This window comes from Neoarius graeffei, chromosome 5, assembly GCF_027579695.1.
Source record: "Neoarius graeffei isolate fNeoGra1 chromosome 5, fNeoGra1.pri, whole genome shotgun sequence".
NCBI classification, from domain to species: Eukaryota; Metazoa; Chordata; class Actinopteri; order Siluriformes; family Ariidae; genus Neoarius; species Neoarius graeffei.
In genome coordinates, this window is record NC_083573.1 from 21,235,975 (window position 1) to 21,259,714 (window position 23,740).

At 42.3% G+C, this 23,740-nt stretch overlaps 1 protein-coding gene across 9 annotated transcripts in view; it reads left to right on the forward strand.

Annotated features, from left to right (window-relative positions):
* Nucleotides 1-16,512, forward strand: part of tm9sf1 (transmembrane 9 superfamily member 1) — a 77,560-nt gene extending 61,048 nt beyond the window's left edge. For all 9 annotated transcript variants that reach the window (XM_060921418.1, XM_060921420.1, XM_060921413.1 and 6 more), the window contains 5 exons: nucleotides 13,307-13,653; nucleotides 13,934-14,088; nucleotides 14,381-14,566; nucleotides 14,706-14,979; nucleotides 15,112-16,512. In XM_060921418.1, coding sequence (XP_060777401.1) covers nucleotides 13,307-13,653; nucleotides 13,934-14,088; nucleotides 14,381-14,566; nucleotides 14,706-14,979; nucleotides 15,112-15,505 — 1,356 coding nt within the window. In that variant the 3' untranslated portion in view covers nucleotides 15,506-16,512. The remainder of the gene's footprint in view (nucleotides 1-13,306; nucleotides 13,654-13,933; nucleotides 14,089-14,380; nucleotides 14,567-14,705; nucleotides 14,980-15,111) is intronic.
* The last annotated feature ends 7,228 nt before the right edge of the window (nucleotides 16,513-23,740 follow it).

Here is a 23,740-nt window from a genome sequence, read left to right on the forward strand (position 1 = left end):
TTTACCAAATTCTAACAGAAAACGAGAGCGCCCGAAAGGGAAAGCTGAGCCGAGCTGCTTCACGGCTGTAATGCAAATTGCTTTCCTCCTCAGTATACAAGTGCGCTTCCATGGCAGGGAAAAAGAAACTACCACTGCTGCCTATGTAGTGCCCTATTTATACAAATAGGAGTCATTCAGGATTCAGCCATGTTTTTGCTCCGTGTCATGGCTGAATCCTGAATGACTCCTATTTGTATAAATAGGGCACTACATAGGCAGCAGTGGTAGTTTCTTTTTCCCTGCCATGGAAGCGCACTTGTATACTGAGGAGGAAAGCAATTTGCTGCTGCTAAACACTGTCGAACAACTAATGAAAGTTGTTGGCTAGCTCGCACACAACTGTTAACAGTGACAGCGCGCACTGATCGCTATTGAGAGAAAGTAGCCCCAAGCAATTACAAGGTGTGACTTTTTGGACTACAAGGGTTTTGTTATGCACTCGTAAATCACTCAATAAATCACTCATTCGAACACGAGCTGTTTTGAGAAGAAAAACGTGTTACTTTGCAGACCCCAGGAAACCTGCCGGAACTACTTGTGCACTGACCAACACTGTACAATATCTAGGCTCACAGAACACTGTCGGGGGTAAGTCAGTGTGGATGCACGACACTGCTGACGGGGATACCATATAGATTCATGTCAAAAATCCCGAACTATCCCTTTAACGACTGCTGGCTTGAACGCAATGATTTCGTAGACTGGTTAAAACGTGTACCAAACAATCCGTTTGAGGCATACTGAATCGCACGCGAAAGCGGAGAAGCACCAGGCTGCCCATAAAAGTCTGCAACAATCGCATGCCATCACTCAATTTTGTTCACCATTGTCAGGTCCAAGCACATCTCGAGACGGTGTATCAGCTAACTCCGTGCGAACTGTAACGTTACAACACACAAACCGTACAGAATCGAATGCCTCATCCTCAAGTGATTTGCGGGATGTCTTTGGCTCCACTGCAACTTAGTTCCTCATTAATGCAAGAGCACACCCTAGGGATGTAATGAGTTCATTGGTAATAATGATAATAAATTGTTATTTTGAAAGTAATTCAGGCTCTCCCAATTTTCTTTATTTTTTTGTGCGGCATAAGTCTTAAATTTAACCTGTTATGGTCTTAAAAAGGTCTTAAAAAGTCTTAAATTGAACTTGTTCAAGCCTGCAGAAACCCTGTGTAACAGCATGGTTCGTTCTAATGTGTTTGCATAGTAACAGCTTGTACACAGGGATTTGTACAGCAGAAGCTCAACATAATTTTAAATTAACAACAGATGGATTTAAAAAATGTACCTCTTGATGCAAAAGTGCCCTCTTGCAGGATCACTGCTGATCCTGAAATGATTATGTCACAGTTCCTTTAACAACAAAACTAAACACACAACCATAAAAAAGGCACCAACTTCATAAGCACTAACACACCTACAAACACACCTAATTTCATACACTGGTGGCCAACAGATCGTTAGAAAATAATCAAATAAAAACCCTCACATTTTACTGCTGTGTACATTTAAATCATGCTGGTCATTTAAATTGTCCATTTAAACATGTTGCCAGAATGTCTAGTTTTTTTGCCATTTAAAAAAAAAATCATTTTCAACCCAAATAACTAAATTACAAGACTGGGTAGTTTAACTGATGACATTTAAATAAATTTGCCTCCTCGCATAATCGTACAACATGCATCTCAATTTCCCGTATCATATGAGCATCATCTTCTCAAACTCATAGCGATCACAAATTAAATTAAAAAATTTTTTTCCCAAAAAAAAGCCTGCCCGAATGTTCAGTGTTGCAAATGTTTTCTCTGAGACTGTGGAATTGTTTCTTTGCTCAAATAGATCATGTTCCTTGTTTGATTGCCGGTTTCACATGTGGCGCCATTACCAGACCCACTTCCGGGTGTAGACGTGCCTTGAAAAAGATGGCGGTTTCTCCTTTCAGGTTCCCCTTATCTGCTTGACACCTCATCTCATCTCTCATTATCTCTAGCCGCTTTATCCTGTTCTACAGGGTCGCAGGAAAGCTGGAGCCTATCCCAGCTGACTACAGGTGAAAGGCGGGGTACACCCTGGACAAGTCACCAGGTCATCACAGGGCTGACACATAGACACAGACAACCATTCACACTCACATTCACACCTACGGTCAATTTAGAGTCACCAGTTAACCTAACCTGCATGTCTTTGGACTGTGGGGGAAACCGGAGCACGCGGACACGGGGAGAACATGCAAACTCCGCACAGAAAGGCCCTCGCCGGCCACGGGGCTCGAACCCGGACCTTCTTGCTGTGAGGCGACAGCGCTAACCACTACACCACCGTGCCGCCCTGCTTGACACCTATTTTAGCCAATTGCTGGGTTTGTCACGTGACACTTCTTAGCGGTTTTACCGGAAGTGAAATAGTTGGTGGGCTAAACAGCTGCCGTAATGCAAACAACTAGCGATAACTTATCAGAGTATGTTCTGAAGCCACTGCTTGCTTTAGATGTATTCAGAAGATTGCTATGTGCAATGGAATAGACCCCTACAGTCTGGGAAAGAAGGATTTGTCATATGATCTCAAACAACCCTTCAGCCGAGTTCCCCGACATCTCAAACTATCTGGTGTTGCAGACATCCTTCTATACCACAAAACAGGTAGAAGAGTATAGAGGCTTACAACTTTTTTTGTATGTGGCTGGGTAGACGACCTCAGTATCAAGTTGCAGCTGAATTAATCCTGTATTGTTTTTGCCTGTGTAAGTATGTGTGTGTGTTTTTTTTTTAAATGTATAAGCTTTTCGTTTGCATCTTTACAACGAGGCGCTGCAAGTTAAAGTGTAAACAAACAAACAGTTTGCTTGATTTTCACTTGTGTTCACTCTCATCACTCAGGTAAATCATTCCCAAAGATCATCAGAAACCCCTTTTAAAGATCTGGAGCTTTAGTTAAACAAGACGGAGACGTGATCACAGTTTTAACTGATTTTGACGCATCCTTCATGCATATGGACTTTGTGAGGAGTAAACAAAGAAACAGCTGTGGACTTTAGTGCTTCATGACTAAAAAACAGTCAAAGGGGGTGTCACACAGTGACTGACTGGCAGCCTGAGTACATTGTCACAAAAAATAACCATTGCTGTTTCTTCCACGTTTTCTTGATGTGTTCTAGAAACGGCACACTAAAACTTAGCTTCGAAGTCACAGAATGCAACTTTGATGGAAAAAAATATAATAAATTGCTTACTGGGCGGCATGGTGGTGTAGTGGTTAGCACTGTCGCCTCACAGCAAGAAGGTCCTGAGTTCAAGCCCCGTGGCTGATGAGGGCCTTTCTGTGGGGAGTTTGCATGTTCTCCCCATGTCCGCGTGGGTTTCCTCTGGGTGCTCCGGTTTCCCCCACAGTCCAAAGACATGCAGGTTAGGTTAACTGGTGACTCTAAATTGACCGTAGGTGTGAATGTGAGTGTGAATGGTTGTCTGTGTCTATGTGTCAGCCCTGTAATGACCTGGCGACTTGTCCAGGGTGTACCCCGCCTTTCACCCGTAGTCAGCTGGGATAGGCTCCAGCTTTCCTGCGACCCTGTAGAACAGGATAAAGCGGCTAGAGATAATGAGAATGATGAGAAATTGCTTGCTTACTTCTCTTCACGTTGAAAGAAGGAGGAAAGTTTCTCTTGTTTTGACATGGTGAATTATTAACATGAGGAAATACTCGTAATTCGCAACTAAAGACTGCAGCTACACTGGCAGGTTGACCATGCTTTCTACTGCGATCGTGTTGTGCTTGCGCAGAACTGTCAGTCCTGCGCACCTTGGCTCGTGCACCTGAAAGTGCACCTCGGGCTGCGCGCGCACCTAACGAGCTCCGGCATGTGCGCTGTTAACAAAGAACACCTGTCTTTGATCAATGAACTATGTTTGGGCTATTTAAGGACTGCGCCCATGCAAGGATGAAGTATCACACCGCGTCTATTGTGCCTTACAGAGCCTTGTTTCCTGTTCTTGTTGACCACCTGGTTTTTTGACTCCTGTTTCTTGTCACATGTTCTTGTATAGTTTTGCCTCTGATATTCTGTCCATGCCTCAATTGACCTCCTGCCTGTTTCTTCGATTACGACTTTGCCTGCTGTTTCGGACTGTTTGCCTGTTGTGTGCGTTTCATGCACTTTATGCTCATATCGCACTGTGTATTATTTAACATATCTGCACTTCCATCCGCCTCTCCCGCACACACTTTGACAAACTGGGTTTTTGCGCCCAAACCACAGGAAGTCCATACAAGGTTATAGAAACCCTTATGAGGCTGAGGTGACAATGTAGTTTTTAAAGAAAATGTTAGAAAAATTACAGTAGCCACTTTTCTAATATTCTTATGCAGCTATTGAAAAAAAAAATGTATGGTCTGTCAAAAGGGGGTCACTGGCACCCCATGACCCCCCCCACTACACCCCTGAAAAAGTACCGTAAAATAACAACACACAGCAAGAAAAGTACTTGGAAAACACTAAAGACATAGCTGAGAGGGATATACAAACCTTTCACAAAGTGATCACTGCAAACTCAAGCATGCTTCGACTTGGCTCCCTTCGATTTCAGTTCTCGACTCCTTTTAGTGAAATTCTGTGTTCATTCACCCCTCTTTTATTTATTTATTTTTAGTTCACGAGGAACCCTGAAGAAACTTTTCAGTTTCACGGTTTGATTGATTTGAACAACGCAAGCGTAAGGCATTTTTCATGTGAGCAGTGCACCTTCTCCTTACAAACGCTGTGCCAACTGAGCTTTGGTAGACCACCAGCTAAAGTTTTGAATAACTAATGAGGCAGATGTGACATCACGTGAAACCCAGCAATAGTACTCTTATGCCGCTTTTCCACTACAAACGCGGCTGAGTCGGGCTGAGCCGTGCCGTGCTGAGTTGGGCGGGGCTGTTGAAGTTGCATTTCGACTACAACCACGCTGAACCGTGCTGGCTGGAAGTGGGTGGACACATTGGGTGGAGTTAGCGAAAGTGGGTGGACGTCACGTGATGTCGTTAAGCAGCGCAAACAGTGACATCAGTGAGCTTTTAAGCGGTAGTCTCACGACCCGGATAGTAAACAATAAACATGGAGTCGTTAGTGTTGCTGGTCTTGGTGCTGTGGCTTGTTGTGACCGACAACGCCAACAGATACTGGCAAGAGCGTATAGATGAGGCGAGGCGCATAAGGCTTCAGAAATTCTCGTAATTCGTAATTATTCTTCTTCCGGGTTTACGGTGTTTACAGATCCCAGCGTGCTCGCGGGGCGTGTGTGGGCATGTGAGGACACTCCTCCTCACCAATCAGTGCACAGGGGAGTGTCTGCTCACGCCCCCAGCCTCACTCGGCTCGCTTCAGCCCCACTTCAAAACGGTGCGAGTTTTAGGGGCTAAGCAGGGCTGAAGCGACCCGAGTCGTGCTGTTCTTTGGTAGTCGAAACGCGAGCCGTGTCGGGCTGAAGTGAGCTGAAGCGAGCTGAAGTGAGCTGAAAAAGGGTAGTGGAAAAGGGCCATTACTCTACAGTAAACTGCTCTGGTTTAAAAGGGCATGCGGATTGGCCACTTTCAAAAGTAAATAGAGGTGCAATAGGGTCCTGTGTAAAAGCACCCTGTTATGCCATTGTTTTAGGGTCTACCCCCACCCCTTGGCGGGGGGGTAGGAGGTAATAACAGCACAATACAAGTAAAGGAAATGTAATATAGATTTTGGCTAGGTTATGAAACACTTGGACATATTGAAAGATACCAGATGAAAACTGCTGTGACACTTGCAAACCTTTCCCTATCTACTTCAAAATTTATACACCTTCTGTCAAGATGTTTAATCAGGAAATGCAAATTTTAGTTTGCTAGGCCTCTCACAACCCATTTGTCACTGCAAATAAAAAAAAATAGGCTTTTATGATTTTTTTTTTCTCTGAAATTGAATAAAAAATGAACATATTAAAACACTTTAATGCCGCTTTTCCACTACCAACGCGGCTGAGTTGGGCTGAGCCGTGCCGTGCTGAGTTGGGCTGAGTCGAGCTGAGCGGGGCTGTTGGAGTTGCATTTCGACTACAACCGCGCTGAACCGTGCTGGCTGGAAGTGGGTGGACACATTGGGTGGAGTTAGCGAAAGTGGGTGGACGTCAGGTGATGTCGTTAGGCGGCGCAAACAGTGACATCAGTGAGCTTTTAAGCGGTAGTCTCACAACCCGGAGAGTAAACAATAAACATGGAGGACATGGAGTCGTTAGTGTTGCTGGTCTTGGTGCTGTGGCTTGTTGTCACCGACAACGCCAACAGATACTGGCAAGCGCGTATAGATGAGGCGAGGCGCATAAGGCTTCATAATTCTCGTAATTCTCCTTCTTCCGGGTTTACGGTGTTTACAGATCCCAGCGTGCTCGCGGGGCGTGTGTGGGCGTGTGAGGACACGCCTCCTCACCAATCAGTGCACAGGGGAGTGTCTCCTCACGCCCCTTGCCCCACTCAGCTCGGTTTGGCTCGCTTCAGCCCTACTCCAAAACCATGCGAGTTTTGGGGGCTGAGCAGGGCTGAAGCGAGCTGAGTCGTGCTGTTCTTAGATAGTCGAAACGCGAGCCGTGTCGGGCTGAAGTGAGCTGAAAAAGGGTAGTGGAAAAGGGCCATAAGTGACTACAGTTGGTGGCCCACGTGGATTATTTAATGTAAGCCATGAATGATTATTATGCAATATGTAGAACCGTAGATACTCAAGGTTTAGTCAAATAAGTTATCAGTTTTACCCATCTGCATGAAGAGGTTTTTTAACAAAGTAAAAATTATAGTTCATGTGTATATTAAAGCAATTACACTATTAGTTCCACTTCTCCTACGATACTGAGATATTGACCCCAAACCAACTTCAACTCCTCTACTCAGGGCATGAATAGTGTGCCTGTATCCAGCTTTTAAAAAGCCACACTCGTTCTCCTTGTTTTGCCCCATTGAAATGGAGTTTTGGAATCCATCTTCCTGCTTGGTCACACTTTATCAACAAACCCATGGATTAAAGTTTTCCGTCGCTACAACGGATTTCCGTCAACTGGGAGCGCTAAAGGTCAATAATGAGAGTGATGCAGATCCAAGGGGAAAAAGGGGGGGGGGGGGTTAGGCCCATAGGTCTGACACCGATGTGATTTAGAACTTCACCAAGCTGCTGTGATTGCCTGTTGTTGAACCCTTTCTTGTGCTATGTTTGAGTATATGTAAAGGAATAAGTTGTTGCGCTAGATAGGCCTAAATAAATAAATACAGCCTCCGCTACTGTCTAGTCCCAGGGAGGCTTGGCGTAGGCCACTGATGAAACTATTTGGCTGTCCGACTACTAGGCAACTAGGTTACTTGTCTACTACTAATACTAGGCCTTTTGTAGTAGTAGTAATAATGATATTTGCCTATTGAAAGGTGATCAGGTGAAAAAGTTGAAGCCGCAGCGAGACCTATGCTATTAAGCCTTTTGTAGGTTAAACAGGCTTCGGCAGACAACGTCCTGGAAAGGCTGTATTTTTCTTTGGTTTGATTAGCCTACGATTTAATCTTGAAACATTATGGTTTCAGCAGTTCGCTTAAACATTGGAGGCTGCAGAGTCGGGCTGCAAGATTTCCCGACACTTGTTTAAGATGCCAAACTTCATAGTAAGGAGAAAATAATTCCACAGTATTTAGTGCCTCGTCAGTCTCAAAAATTAATAGTGAAGGACCAACGCAAATTAAGTCCCAAAAAAACATCTCGTAGGCCTATATTTTACATTTTCAAAAAAGTCCGGAATTGGAATTCAGTCAGTGGAGTGTAATGAAGTGTCTCATTCACTAAGCACAAAAGGTCAGAAAACAGTGGAGAAAACAGCTATTGCTTAAATAGGCTACTAATGGTTTACATTAGTAATTTAATGTATGTGACAAATAAATTCATTGATTAAATAGATAAAGAAGCGAATACTCCGAAGCTCAAAATTCAGGAAAGTGGCTCCGGTGTCGCAAGTGCACAAGAACAGTTATTTGAAAGTTAACCTAATGAATTTGTGCGTGCGCGTGCAATTTCATGAAGAACCGGGACAATTGGCATTCAGTGAAAGATTCACACCTATGACTCATTATATTCACGCATGCCCTCTCGCCCACTGTTGCTTCGTTTTCCCGATTTACACGCGTGTCTGAAGATGGAGTTTTCAGAAATCTCCACTCTGCCCAGAGTTTGCGAAAGTAGCTGTTTTCAGTGACTGAAACCTCCGTATAGGTGTGAATGAGAGGTGCAACCGAATAAATAAATATGCGTCTTTTTTATCCGGCTACATGTAAGCTATCACTGCGCAAAGCCTCTTATGTTGAAATGGTAGTAATATTTGTTAAAATAATAGTAGGCTAATTTCCACATTAATCGGTAAAATGGCACAAGGGATGTGATGGGGGATGGCCGTTTTATAAGGGGAATGATTTGAGATTTTTATTTCAGAAGGGGGATGCCATCCCCCCCCCCCCCCCCAACTCGAGTACTGCGTATAAGGCCACCGGATATAGGCCCTTCGATTTCCATCACTAGAGCGCGTCAAATTACTTTCGGTTTTGCCAGCATGGACGCACTTCTTTTAAATGAAGGCACAGATGTGTCAGACATCGACAAAACGGTAAAGAATAAGTGGAGATGGGCTTGGCGAAATGAAATGGGCGATAATGGCAAGCCATTTAGTTCATGGTGCAAAAAGATGAAAATGGCAGGTGTGTGCTTTTGTGTAGTTTGCCATAAAAAAAAGTCTATGGAAGCAATGGCAAAAAACTAGATGCCTTTGACTTTACTGCGAAGAAGCAGAAAAAGTGAACTTTTACTTTTCTTGCAAGTTCTTTCTGTTCCACTCTTTTGAAAGCATGGTTCAAGTTCAACTGCACTTGCACTTTTTGAAATTGTTGAAATAAATTTGCACTTTGCGCTGAAAACTTGATGTTTCATCATTTATAGCCAGTAATGACAATGGTCAAGTCTTGCCTTAGCTTTAGTCATTGTTAAAATTACGTAAATGTACTATAAGTAGGGGCCTAGGGGATAATGGACAACACGGCGTTTAAAATTTGACGCATCGCTGATGTGGTAGGGGCCAACGACATGGAGCTTTTTTTTTCAGTCAGATTTTTTTTTTTTTTTTTTTTTTTTTTTTTTTGCTTTAATCCATGCAAACCTCATTTCATAGCTTAGATGACACACTTTTTTTTTTTAAAGAGCCTAGCTAAGGCCACACCAATTTAAGTAGTTGGTTCTTGGATTTTTTCAGGAAAAATATGAAGCAAGCGCGTGAAATAAAAATAAAATTTTAAAAAATGCTCTGATGCTAAAATTAGTGGTGGAAATAGAGGGCTTTCATAATAGAGAAACAAAACAAAGACAATACATTATTGTTACACATTTCATATGGCTCTTTTAATAGCTTATTTCCACCCATATGCATTAAGGCGGTGGTTCTCAAACGGTGGGGCCCGCCCCCCTGGGGGGGCGTGAGTAGGCTAGGATGAGATTTTAAAAAAATCACAAAAATTCCCATGTCGAAAATGCAAGTGGTTGGGCTACTATAACAGAAACAAATCAACCACACAGTTTCATTTCAAATTTACCAATACAGGGGGTAGTATTTTGAGCCTGTGACACGATGTCGCGTAACTGCTAGGCTAGCCTACTATATAAGCATCTGCACACGCGTTGAGCTTCATTCACTCTAGTCTAGTCTCTTGCCAAGTTCGCTTGTGCCAGCTCTCGCTAGTCTATCTGTTATCAGTGTTGATATCGATCTACTTTAAGCCTTTACTTCAAACCCAAACAGTCTTTTTAAAGACTAATACCACAAAAAGTCTTTTTAAAGACTATCCCAATCTCAGCCCTAGCTATTTTTTAACTGCTAAGCGTGCACTTAGCTAATAGGGTAAGCCTCTGCCTTTTTCACCATGTTGCAACATATACGACACACGCGACTAAGACACTCACTCACTCACTCACTCACTCACTCACTCACTCACTCACTCAGGACTACAATCTTAAGTCTTTAAATAAAATTGGTATTGCCTGCAAAATTGTTAAACACTTGCATTAAAAAACGTGCATAAGTCCCGTCTGATTAGTCCCCGATACTTGTCTCTTAACATAGCCACATATCCAAATTATAATTAACAAAAATGGAGAGATTTCTAGTGAGGACCAACAAGGCAACTGACGCACCACCAGCTGCAAAAATGCTTCGAAGGTACGATGAAGCATACCTGCAGTTTGGATTTACAGTCACGGCTGATTTGAGACCTCAGTGTGTCGTGTGTGCCGAGGTGCTAGCAAATGACAGCATGAAGCCCTGCAAACTTAAAAGGCACCTCGAAACAAAACATGCTGCTATTAAAGATAAACCGGCAGAATATTTTAAAAGAAAGCTTGATTGCCTCCATCAGCAACAGGCAGCCATTTCAGTGCGCAGCACTGTGTCTAAACAGTGTTTGGAGGCATCGTATGTAGTGGCCAAAAGAATAGCTAAACTGGGTAAACCATATACAATTGCTGAGACACTCATTTTGCTGGCCACACAAGACGTGCAGAATAATGATAGGAGATAGTGCAGCAGCCAAACTCGGTGCAGTACCACTGTCCAATGACACAGTCGCTAGGAGGATTTCAGACATGTCTAATGACATCAGAAAGCAACTCCTAAACAGAGTCCTTACTACGCGCTGCAGCTGAACGAATCCACTGATATTGCTGGGCAGGCACAGCTCCTCGCCCATATCGGGTATCTGCGTGACAAGGCGATTTGAGGAGGATGTCCTGTTTTGCTGGCCTCTTTAGTCGCACACTACAGGAGAAGCCATCTTCAATGTCCTTGATATTTTTATCCGTGAAAATGGTTTGGCTTGGGACTGATGCATTGGCCTGTGCACGGGCAATGACGGGCCGCGAGCGTGGCCTAGTTGCTCGTGTTCAGCAAGTAGCTTCACTTATAAAATGGACACATTGTATGGTCCATCGCGAAGCATTAGCTGCTAAAAAAAAAATGCCGGTTCTCTTTGACTCCGTGCTGAACCAATCTGTGAAAATGACAAATCTAATCAAATTACGGCCACTGAACTCTCGCTTGTTTGGGGTCCTCTGCCAGGAGATGGGGTCAGGGCACGAACAGCTGCTTCTGCACACTGAAGTTCGCTGGCTCTCCAGGGGGCGGGTGTTGCAGCAGTTGTATGAGCTGCGAGAGGAGGTGAAGTGTTTTTTGACAGAAATCAAATCAGATCTGGCAAAGCATCTGGATGACAGTATGTGGCTTGCGTCTCTGTCCTATTTGGTCGATATATTTGACGTTTGAATGGCCTCAACCTGTCTCTGCAAGGCCGTGAAACTCATATTTTGCTCCTCGCAGACAGAGTGGACGCCTTCACACACAAAATTGACCTCTGGCATGGCCACATCAGTCGAGGGAACTGCGACATGTTCCCCAGCCTTGCAGACTTTGTCACTGATGCAGGCACGTCACACGATTTCTCCTCTCTGTTTCAATCAGCGTCTGAGCACCTGTCTGCAATGAGAAAAGAATTTGCGACGTACTTTTAAAGAGGATTATCGCTCTTTTGCATGGATTCGAGTTCCATTTGTGTGCACAGCAAACGAGCTGTCAATTGATATGCAGGAACAGCTTATTGAGCTGAAGAGTGACAGTCGGCTGAAGGAACTTTTTACCTCCTGCCCTCTTTTGTCATTCTGGGCAGCATTGATGCAGGAATACCCTCAACTCTGTGACGTCGCCTTGAAAATTCTCCTCCCTTTCGCGTCCACATATTTGTGTGAGGCAGGATTCTCAAAAATGATTGCACTCAAAACAAAATACCGCAATCGTGCACAAATCGAGGATGATTTGAGGCTATGTTTATCAGACATTGCACCAAGAATTGAGGATCTTTGCAAGGCAAAGCAGGCTCAGGTCTCACATTAACATCGCCTACCTGCAAGCTTCTGTAAAACATGCAGATGATATGCCTACTAGTAATAATAACAATAATAAAGCATAAATTCATATCAGAGGTCTTGTGCCAATTCCCAGTTATAGCAATAGCCTAGGAATGATAATAGGCCTACTGATGATGATATTATTATTATTATTATTATCATTATTAATAATAATAATAATAATAATAATAACAGCAAAACATGTAACCTCATAATTATATAGCTATAGCCTAGTAATGATAATAGGCCTACCACTACTCATAATAATAATAATAGTAGTAATAATAATGCCTGCAAGCTCACATTAGAAGTCTGATGCTACTTCTAGTTATAACAATAGCCTAGTAATGATGATGGGCCTACCTACCGCTACTGATGATGATGATGATGATGATGATAATAATAATAGTGTGGGCCTAAAAATAAGTCTATCTATCTATCTATCTATCTATCTATCTATCTATCTATCTATCTATCTATCTATCTATGCAAGGTGGTGTAGTGGGGGGGGGGGGGGGGGTGCCGGGAGGAGGGGGGGGCCCCAACTGCAATGAACCAGCTTTTGGGGGGGGGCCCAGCTTGAAAAAGGTTGAGAACCCCTGCATTAAGGGCTAGCTCTGGCTGCATGTCTTTTATCAGGCAAACCAGTAAACAGATGGGCTAAATAAACGATTGAATTACAGTCAATTGAACATCTACAATGCACAGAAAAAAAAGATTTGACCAGGAGTAGGCTGCTTCTGATGGCTAAATACTTTGAATGATTTTTTTGTTTGCCCCTCACATCAATCAATGAAATATATAAATCAAACCCACCTCCACAGAGTTGTAGTCCAAGTTGGCACATCGCAGGGTAACAAGCTCACAGTATCTTGAGTACAACTGTGCAAAGTTTTCCCCCTCTTGAATTTCGACACACCTGTCAAAGATTTTACGCTTCTGTTCGCTGAATATCCTAACAATCACAAACAGGCTTTGCAGGATTCCCCTCCACAGGCATGTTTCTTCCACAAGTCTTTATCTAAAGTTAAAGGGGCGATTTGATTGGTTTTCGATGTCAGGGGACCTCAACCTGCAGTCGATTTCGATTTTATTTTATTTTTTCATTTTGCATTTTCTTCAAGCGGCGATTCCGAGAACCAACTAATCGAATTGGTGTGGCCTAATTGGATTTTTTCACAAGTATAAAACAAGCAAGCACATTTCCACTTTCAATTGTACTATAGCCTATCCAATCAGTTTGATTTGTACAACCCTGGTGTAATGAACTTTCTTGCCTTTTTCTTTTCCTCAGGTTGGGTTGTGGACACACTTGGACTTCAATATTGAGTATAATGGCAACTCTGTGATCTTTGCCAACGTATCTGTTAAAGATGTGAAGCCAGTGCCTTTGGAGGAAGGAGGTGATGGGGCAAATGGCAATAGTGGAGGTCTCTCAGTGACCCACACCTACAGTGTACACTGGTTTGAAAACCCATTACCCCATGCTCGCAGAGCCGAGCGTCTCCGAGACTACTCGTTCTTCCCTAAGACTCTGGAGATCCATTGGCTGTCAATCATCAACTCATTGGTGCTGGTGGTGCTGCTACTAGGCTTCGTCATAATCATCCTTATGAGGGTGTTAAAGAATGACTTTGCCAGGTGAGGAAGGATAGAGATGACATCAAAGACACATAAGGAAGGTATCCTGGAGGAGAGAAAAATTCAAATGTTCAAAAAGAAGGAATTCTAGAGAAGGTTCAGAGTAATCGATTACTTATTGTGACTACTGTGCCTTCCCAGCAATTTAGTCAGTGCAAGTTCTGGTTCCCTGGTGTTACTCCATGTTTTGGTGAGATTTGTACATGAATGTGAAGCATTCTAGTCATGTCTGCAGCTCTGTTACTGATTTCATAGTGTTAAAAAGTATAACTGTTAACAGATATAACGTAGAAGAAGATGGGAGCTGTGACGATCTGGATCAGGGTGATAACGGCTGGAAGATCATTCACACAGATGTCTTCCGTTTTCCACCATACAAAAGCTTGCTGTGTGCTGTGCTTGGAGTAGGAGCTCAGTTCCTTACTCTGGCCACTGGTAAGCACCTGTACACTACAAAAACCAAAATGGAGGCACATGTAAATGTGAGAAGACTGATGTTAACTAAAGATTGCATCTTTATTTATCATTTTTATTTATTCTTTTTTAAGACTATTTTATCTTCTGTTTTTAGACATGCTTACTACTTTGATTCAGGAGCTTGCTTGCTAATTTGAATTTCTATCCGGGGATTAATAAAGTGATTCTGATCTGATTTTGATTTATTGTTGATACAAATGCACCTGCAAAGATCTAACTTGATATCATGGCCTGCTCTTTCCATTGTTAGGAATTATCATCATGGCATTGCTCGGGATGTTTAATGTGCATCACCATGGAGCCATAAATTCTGCAGCAATTGTATTGTATGCGCTGACTAGCTGTGTTTCGGGATACTGCTCCTGTAGCTTCTACACCCAGATCCATGGTCAGCGCTGGGTTTGGAACATCATTCTCACCTCCACCCTCTTCTCCGGTGAGATTTTGTGTTTTAGCGTTGTTAGAATAGGGTATCCATACTGGGCTTCTATTCTCTGTGTTGATCAATGCCATAATGTTCACAGTATAATTAAAGCAAATTATTAGTGTAGTAATTTTGCTGTTCTCTCCCTCAGCTCCTCTCTTTCTGACCTGGAGTGTAGTAAATTCTGTACACTGGTGGAGTGGGTCCACACAGGCACTCCCTGCATCTACAGTGCTTTTGTTGCTAGGTGCTTGGGTATTGGTGGGTTTTCCCCTTACAGTCATTGGGGGAATTGTGGGCAAGAACCGGGCCGGCAGCTTTCAGGCTCCGTGTCGCACACGCAACATTCCACGCCAGATCCCAGAGCAACCCTGGTACAAACACACAGCTGTGCACATGGCCATTGGAGGATTCCTGCCTTTCAGGTGACCAATAAGAGAAGGAGAATAAAAAGCTATTTGCACCTTGCTTTGTCCAACAATGCGTGTTTCGTTCCACTGCATTCTGAAATGTGAATTAAATTTTTTGTTTGTTTGTTTGTTCACCTTATTTCACAGTGCCATCTCAGTGGAGCTCTACTACATATTTGCAACTGTGTGGGGTCGGGAGCAGTACACACTTTATGGCATCCTGCTCTGTGTCTTTGCCATTCTGCTGTCTGTGGGAGCCTGCATCTCTGTGGCTCTAACCTACTTCCTGCTTTCGGGTGAAGATTATCGTTGGTGGTGGCGAAGCATCCTGAGTACAGGATCCACCGGTTTATTCATATTTGTCTACGCACTTTTCTACTACTGGAATCGATCAAGTATGAGTGGTCTGGTGCAGAGCATGGAGTTCTTTGGCTATTCCTTACTCACTGCATTCGTGTTCTCACTCATGCTTGGAACCGTTTCATTCTGGGCCTCGCTGGCATTTATCCGTTACATCTATCGTAGTCTGAAGATGGACTGAATGTTTGCAGATAACACTTGTGCACTAGCCCCTTTTTTCTGTTGCTGGACACTTAATTGTGAAACTGTTTGACATCAAACTGGAGGGTAGTTTTTCAGGAAATGGATTATAAACCATCTCTCTTTAAAACATTTTGCGATTTTCTCAAAGACTCATGCTTAAAATTCCTAAGATGCATAGTTGAATTAAATTATATGCTCAGCAAATAGTGGAGAACTGCAGCATGATCAATTATTACACCATTGCATAAAGTTTACTGAATTTGAATCTGACTTGTTTAATAATGGTATTTGGTTTGTCCAGTGCATAGTGCATTTAATGACTCGGATTAATAATTTCAAATTAAATCACAGAACTTGTACTACTACTTATGGGGTTCAGAAATCAGAAAATGGTTTAATATCTAACTTGTGGGGCATGTCATATAGAAGGTAGTGTGTGGGTGTGGTTGATTGTACCAGTCAAAAGTTTGGACATACTTTACTCATCACTATGAAATGAGTGTCCAAACTTTTGACTGTGTGTGAGTGAGCAAGTAATATATACATAAAGGACAGGTTTTATTAACACGGTATGGACAATAAGGTTGAATACAGAGGTGCATGTAAACAGGGTGGCAGTGAGGGGAGGATTGAAAGGCATAAAAGGCATACTTTTAGAAAGGAGCTCTAGGACTATGAAATGGAAAACAATCAGACCAACAAGAATGGAAAAAGTAGAAGTTCTGGAAACAATTTATGCTATATTAAATCCATTATAGCAGTATTAGAAAGCATAACTAAAAATGCGAAATAAGAACTGTCTAGTTTAGTTTAAGGTCTGTTAGTTTCGTGAACTGTTACCTGGAGTGAAACAGGACAGAGTTTGCAAGATTCAGTTTTTATCAGACATGAATAATGTGGGACATGGGATCAATGATCTACTATAGTCACCATTTACTGTGATCTTATTTCAGATGTACATATACAATCTTTTCAATAAATCTACCTTTTTCCTACAAAAAAGAATCACCAATGCCTGTGTAGATATTTAAAAACAAAAGCTGGATTCTCTAATGTTAATGAGTTTGGTTTTTTTTTTTTTTTTTAAATGAGGTATTTGATGGGGGGGGGGGGGGGGGGGGAGGCTTGTATTGAGATTTTTTTTCTTAACTGAATGTATGTTTCAGAAACCCAAGCATGATTGCTGGTGTGTGCCCCCCCCCCCCCCCCCCTTTTTTTTTAATGTGCCAGATTCTGAATCAATAAGTTGTCCATTGGGTAGGGCTTTTTGTTTTGTTTTGTTGGGGGGAGGGCCCCCTTGGTTTAAATAAATGAGTTATTGTATTCAAAGTAATGTTTTACTGACTCCAAAATGCAGCAAAATGTTTTTAACAGAATCCAGAGTCCATACAGACCAAACTGTCAGCCTGACCCACAAAAAACATCAAGAAGAAACAGAGTTCAAAACTGTATATCCAACTGTTATAACAATTGGGTGTGACTGGTGGAATGTGGTGTTTTATGGGGTCTTTGGAGTTCCAGAAAGGATGAGCTAAATGAAACTGTATCAGGGCTTGTTGCAACATTTAAACCCTTTTGCTGATAAGTTCAGTTATAAATGAATCATCTGATGTAGAATACTTTAAATTCTTAAAGACAAAAGGCAGACATTTTAGCTTATTTAGCTTCATAAATTTAAAAAAATGCTACTTAATGTTTTGAAAAATTAATTTCATCCACAGAAGTGGGACTTTAGCAACATAAATTACAGAAAGAAAGAAAGCACAACTTTATTCATCACACACTTATGAAATTTCCTCTCTGCATTTAACCCATCTGAAGCAGTGCACACGCATGTGAGCAGTGAGCACACACACATACCCAGAGCAGTGGGCAGCCATGCCTGGGGAGCAGTTGGGAGTTAGGTGCCTCACTCAAGGGCACCTCAGCCCAAGGCCATCCTATATTAACGTAGCCTGTCTTTGGATTGTGGGGGAAACCGGAGCACCCGGAGGAAATCCACGCAGGCACGGGGAGAACATGCAAACTCCACACAGAAAGGCCCTTGCCGGCCGCTGGGTTCAAACCCAGAACCTTCTTGCTGTGAGGCAACCATGCTAACCACTACACCACCGTGCCGCCAGAATTATGCTTGCATACAGCTCCAGAAAATAATTGAGACCTGCAAAATTCAGTTTCTCTGGTTTTACTATTTATAGGTACGTGTTTGATGAACATTTTTTTATTCCATAAGCTACTGGCATTTCCCCCACATTCCACATAAAAATATTGTCCCTTAGAGCATTTAATTGCAGAAAATAACTGGTAAAAAAAAAGGGTTTTCAGACCTTGAATAATGCATATAAATCAATATCATATTCAAATTTTAAACAGCATAATACTTAATGTTTGAACTTGGGATGAGTTCAGAAATCAATATTTGGTGGAATAACCTGGACATTTAATCACAGCTTTCATGTGTCTTGGCATGCTCTCCATCAGTCTTTCACGTTGCTCTTGGATGACTTTGCCACTCCTGGTGCAAAATTCAATCAGCTCAACTTTGTTTGATGGTTTGTGACCATCCTTCTTCCTCTTGTTCATATTCCAGAATATAAGCAGTTAAACATATTAACTGTTCTGGAAATTGTGCTGGCCATAGCAGGGTCTTAATCTTGTGGTCCTCCATCCACACCTTGATTGACCGGCTGGGTGGCATGGAGTATAGTCCTGCTAGAAAACCCATTCCTTAGAGTTAGGGAACATTGTCAGAGCACAAGAAAGCAAGTTTTCTTCCAGGATAACCTTGTACATGGCTTGATTCATGTGTCCTTCACAAACAAAAATCTGCTCCAGTCCAGCCTTGCTGAAGCACCCCCAGATCATCAGATTTTCCACCAAATTTCACAAACCCCTCTCCAGATCTCCGTCTAATCATTAGATTACGGGGGGGGGGGCTGAAAATTGGACTCCTCTGGGATGATGACCTTACTCCAGTCCTCTACAGTCCAAACCTTATGGTCATCATCAGTATGTATCAGTCAGGATTTAGACCCCATCATAGCATAGAGACAGCTCTGGTTAAAGTAGCAAAAAACCTACTGTTGGCTTCTGATCAGGGCTGTGTCTCACTGCTTGTGTTGCTTGACCTTAATGCAGCATTTGATACCATTGATAATTCCATTCTTCTGGATAGACTAAAAAATGTTGTGGGAGTTAAGGGAACGGCCCTTTCCTGGCTCAGGTCTTATTTAACTGATCGCTATCAGTATGTTGATGTAAATGGTGATTTTTCTAGACATACTGAGGTAAAGTTTAGTGTTCCACAAGGTTCTGTCTTGTGTCCACTGCTTTGTTTCAGACACTGCTTTGCTATGTTACCTCTGGGTGATATTATTCATAAACATTGTATTAGTTTCTACTGTTATACTGATGAGACACAGTTGTACGTTTCTGCAAAACCTGATGAGACACACCAGTTTAATAGAATTGAAGAATGTATAAAGGACATTAGACACTGGATACTTTTTAACTTCCTTCTGCTTAACTCTGACAAGACTGAAGTACTTGTACTCAGACCGCATGCAGTTAGAAGTAAGTTTTCTGATTACATAGTAACTTTGGATGGCCTTTGTTTCTTCACCTGCAGCAGTAAAAGACCTCGGGGTGATTATTGACCCCCAGTCTTTCATTCAAAACTCACATTGATAACATTACCCGGATAGCTTTCCTTCATCTCAGAAATATTGCTAAAATAAGAAATTTAATGTCACTACACGACGTAGAAAAACTAGTTCATCCATTCGTTACCTCCAGGTTGGATTATTGTAATGCCTTACTGTCTGGATATAATAAGTGCAATATAAAGTGCATAAACAAGCTCCAGTTAGTTCAAAATGCAGCAGCAAGAACTAGAAAATATGACCACATCTCACTACACCATCAACAAGCTCACTCGAGTTTGTTGATGGTGTAGTGGCTGGCTGCTTTATGTCCCAGGGCGCCCTTATCCACACTGCATTGGCTCCCAATCAAATTATGTATTGACTATAAAATACTACTATTGACCTTTAAAGCACTGAATGGTCTTGCACCACAGTATCCAGTGGCAGCTGGTAGTCTTTCAAACAGGGGAGGCTGGTCGGTTACGATATTTCCAGATTTTAAAAGAAAAAACACATCAATTTTGCCCATACTCTTGCCTCTGATCTGGCTGATTGTTGGCAGCGTCACAAACTGTGAAATAACAGGTTCTTTTGGCCCATTAGCCTACTGTCCAATATACATGATGGGGGGGGTGGGGGGGGTATAGTTTAACATTTTATATTTTAAAATTGTGGCATGTTGTTTAAAAATTGACCTCGGCTGTGTTTTTGTTTAAAAATGTTTTCCAAATTGTAGCTGTGTTTAATTCATATCCAGAAAAACATATATTCCAATATAATATACTCAGCATAAACATTTTAAATAGATTCTATATTTTTGGTCCATCCATGACATATTACTAAAGTAGCCTATTTACTGTTGTTGATGTCGGTCACTTGCTGTTAGCCAATTCACTTTCTCGTACCAGGAGAGCTGAAAGGAACGAGTATTATTCCCTACCTTTTTCACCAAGTCAATTTGAGGCGTTGGTCTACCCTGCTCTTTAATTTTAATTTTTTCCTCGAAAGGAAGACTGGCAAATGGCTTCGCCAAAATTAAATCAGCAATGCTTGCCATCTGTGCGCAGCTTTCTTGCTAGCTGACTAGCCCCCTCAAGTTCAAGTTCAGTCACTCAAACGAAATTTCTGGAACTAAGATAGCAAACTTGACAACACTGTATTTACACTTTATTTACAATGAAAATATATACAAACTAAAAAAGCTGGTAGAAACCGTATGTAATGAATGAAATCGAAATGTAAGCTGATCTCTTACAATACACCACAGCACTTGCGAATCCGCATGGGACTGAACTGATGTTGCCAGATACTGCTGACGTTATCCAGCCCAAAATATGTTCAAAACCCGCCAAAATGCACTTAAAACCGCCCAATTGGGCAGGAAATCACCCAATCTGGCAACACTGTCCGCTGCCTGTCTATAGTTGAAACGAGCTGTCAATCAAAGAAAATATCCGGCCGCTTTCACCAATCACCAGTCTCCTCGCGGAAACTGCCATGTCCCTCCCATGTGAGGCTCGAAGTCCGTGGGCGGGCGTTTTTGCAGTATTTGTCCAATAACCATCTTGCATTTTGAGACTGAAAAGCGCATAGCTCCCAAATGCCGTTGAAGTCCATTGAGGCTGGGAGTCCGTGAGACTCCGTGGGCGGGCATTTTCGCAGTATTTGTCCAATAATCGTCTTGCATTTTGAGGTTGACAAGCACATAGCTCCCAATCCACTGAGGCTGGGCTGCATCGCGCTGTCACGAGGGGGAGAAACTCATGCGCACATTAGGCGAACTGGGGAAAGTTATAACGGAATGATTTCGCACTGTAGTTGGGTTGAGCACATATATTTCTATGATTCTGGATCTGAAATAGCAATAAGGTCGGCTATATCATAAGCCTAGCGCAATTCATCCTACACGATGTTCGTCATTTTTAGAGGAGGCTGAGCCTCCCTCGTTGTCTTAGAGCAATCGCCTGTGACAGTATCTGAGCAAACTTCTGGTCCTTTATGACCCACTATGCCTACTTAGATCAAAAGGTGCAGTCTATCTATATAGGTGCTGGTACCTCGTATAGTGAAGGCTACATCAGGGGGCAGAGCCTTTTCTTACAAAGCCCCACAGTTATGGAACAGCCTTCCAAGTAGTGTTCAGGAATTAGACACAGTCTCAGTGTTTAAGTCTCGGCTGAAAACATATCTGTTTAGTCAAGCCTTTTGCTATTGGTGTTTGAGGTAAAGGAGTAGATCTGGAGGGTCCTCAGACATAGTGTTTTGGTAAACTAGGATGTATGGATGCTGTCAGTCCCCCACTTGCTTGCTCACTCGAGTTTGTTGATGGTGTAGTGGCTGGCTGCTTTATGTCTCAGGGCGCCCTCATGCTTGTGTTACCTTCTGGCTCTCTCCTTTTAGTTATGCTGTCATAGTTAGTTGCCGGAGTCCCTGCTTGTACTCAGCGCAAAATGTATACTGTTATTCAGGTGACACTGGGCATACCTAACAACCTGTGTTTTCTCCCCCCCCCCCAAAAAAAAAAAAAAATCTGTCCCTCTGAGTCACATGTCAATCCTAACATACTGGCATGTTAATGGGAGTTCAGACAGTAAATTGAAGTCAGGATTGAAATGGATCAATTATTTAATGTTATCATGAATAATTTGTTTTTCCTTTTTAATCTTTTAGACCAGAAGTGTCCAATCATAGCCAGAATGGGCTGGTGTGTGTAGGTTTTCATTCCATCCAAGCTTAAATCGACTGATTTTAAACTGGTGTGGTTCTTGCTTGAGTGGAATGAAAACCCACACTTTCCCTTGGTGGATAAGATAGGATGCCCCTGTTCTTGACATTTTAATCTTTTGGAAGATTGAGGATGTAAAACGGGATGGGGGGCAAAACATAAACCCTCCCTCAATTCTGTTTTTATGTATCAGGATTGAAATAACAATTATGTGGTCCTCAATAACTTCTATAAGCAATCACAGGTGCTAAAAAAATTTCAATATCTAGTCATTCCCCAAATAGCTAATCAAACTAAGTTAACCAGGTGGGAAAAGTAAGTATCCCCTTCCCATTTCCACACTCATTTAAGAGCGCAATTAGCAGCCAGGTGTTACTAATAAAATGACAAAAAATTAGATAATCCTTAAGAAGTGTGACTGCGTCTATAAAAGAGGAACTTTTGGCAGTTTGGTGTTCGAAGCACTCCGGTATTTGTCTACATCATGGTAAGAAGAAAGGACATCAGTCATGACCTCAGAGAACCAATTGTTGCTGCTTAGCAATCTGAGAAGGTTATAAGACCAAGTAAAGATGGGGAGGGGTTCACCACTCTATGAAAGACTGGGAAAGACTCTGTGAAAGATGGGGAAATAGTGGAGCAATTTAAAAATAACATTCCTGAACATAAAATTTGCAAAGATAAGGATGAAAACCAACATTGGAGTCCCTTGAATTTCAGGCTCTCAGGCGGCACCGCATTAAAATTACACACGATTCCGTAGTGGGATTTGCTGCATGGGCTCAGGAACACTTCTGAAAGTTATTGCTTGTCAGTGCAGTCAACTGTTGTATTTACAAATGCAGGTTAAATTTCTACAATGCAAAGAAGAAACCATATCCACAACCACAACTTCAAAAAAAGTTGGGAAACTGTAAAACGTAAATTATAAACAATGTGGTGATTTTGCAAATTTTGAACACCTTACATTTAATTAAAAATAGGACAAAGACAACATATCAAATGTTGAAACTGAGAAATTTTTTTTTTGTAAAGTATGTTGACTTTGATGCCAGCAACACGTTTCAAAAAAAGTTGGGCTAGGGGCATGTTTACCACTATTGCATCACCTCTACAACTCTGTAAATGTTTGGGAACTGAGGAAACCAATTGCTGTAGTTTTGAAAGTAAATTGTCATCCTATTCTTACCTGATATAGGATTTCAGCTGCTCAACAATTCAGGCTCTCCTTTGTAGTAGTTTGCATTTCATAATGCACCAAATGTTTTCAAGGGGAGACTGGTCTGGACTGCAAGCAGACCATTTTAGCACCCAGACTCTTAATTAATTCAAGGGGTTTAACAGCAATTTTAACCAACAACTACACTTCCAGGGTGCCTGCCAACCTATCATGCTACCAATCCCTCCTTGCCAAGTTCACAGATCAAATTTTATCACTCCAAAATTCATACCTCTATCTCCAAACCTTGTAAGCCATTTTCTGTTTTCTCTTCTCTCTTCAACTCTCTACCAGCTGCACCTCAGTCCTCCATCACTGCAGAGGACTTCGTGGTCTTTTTTTGAGGAAAAGCTCATGCCTATCCACAACTATTCCATCACATCTGCCTCCACCTCCTCCCCCTTGCCCTCTGCTTTTTCCCCTCTTTCCACTTCTGATGTCTCATGGCTCCTGCTCTCTCACTGTCCAACCACCTGTGCCCTTTATCCCATCCCTTCATCTCTTCTCCAGACCATCCTCCTAATTATCACCTCCCTTGTTAACTCTGCATACTTTCCCTCCAGCTTCAAACAAGCCCACATCACTCCTATGCTGATTTAAAAAACAAACAAACCCACCCTAGACCCCTCTGTCATCCAGAACTAC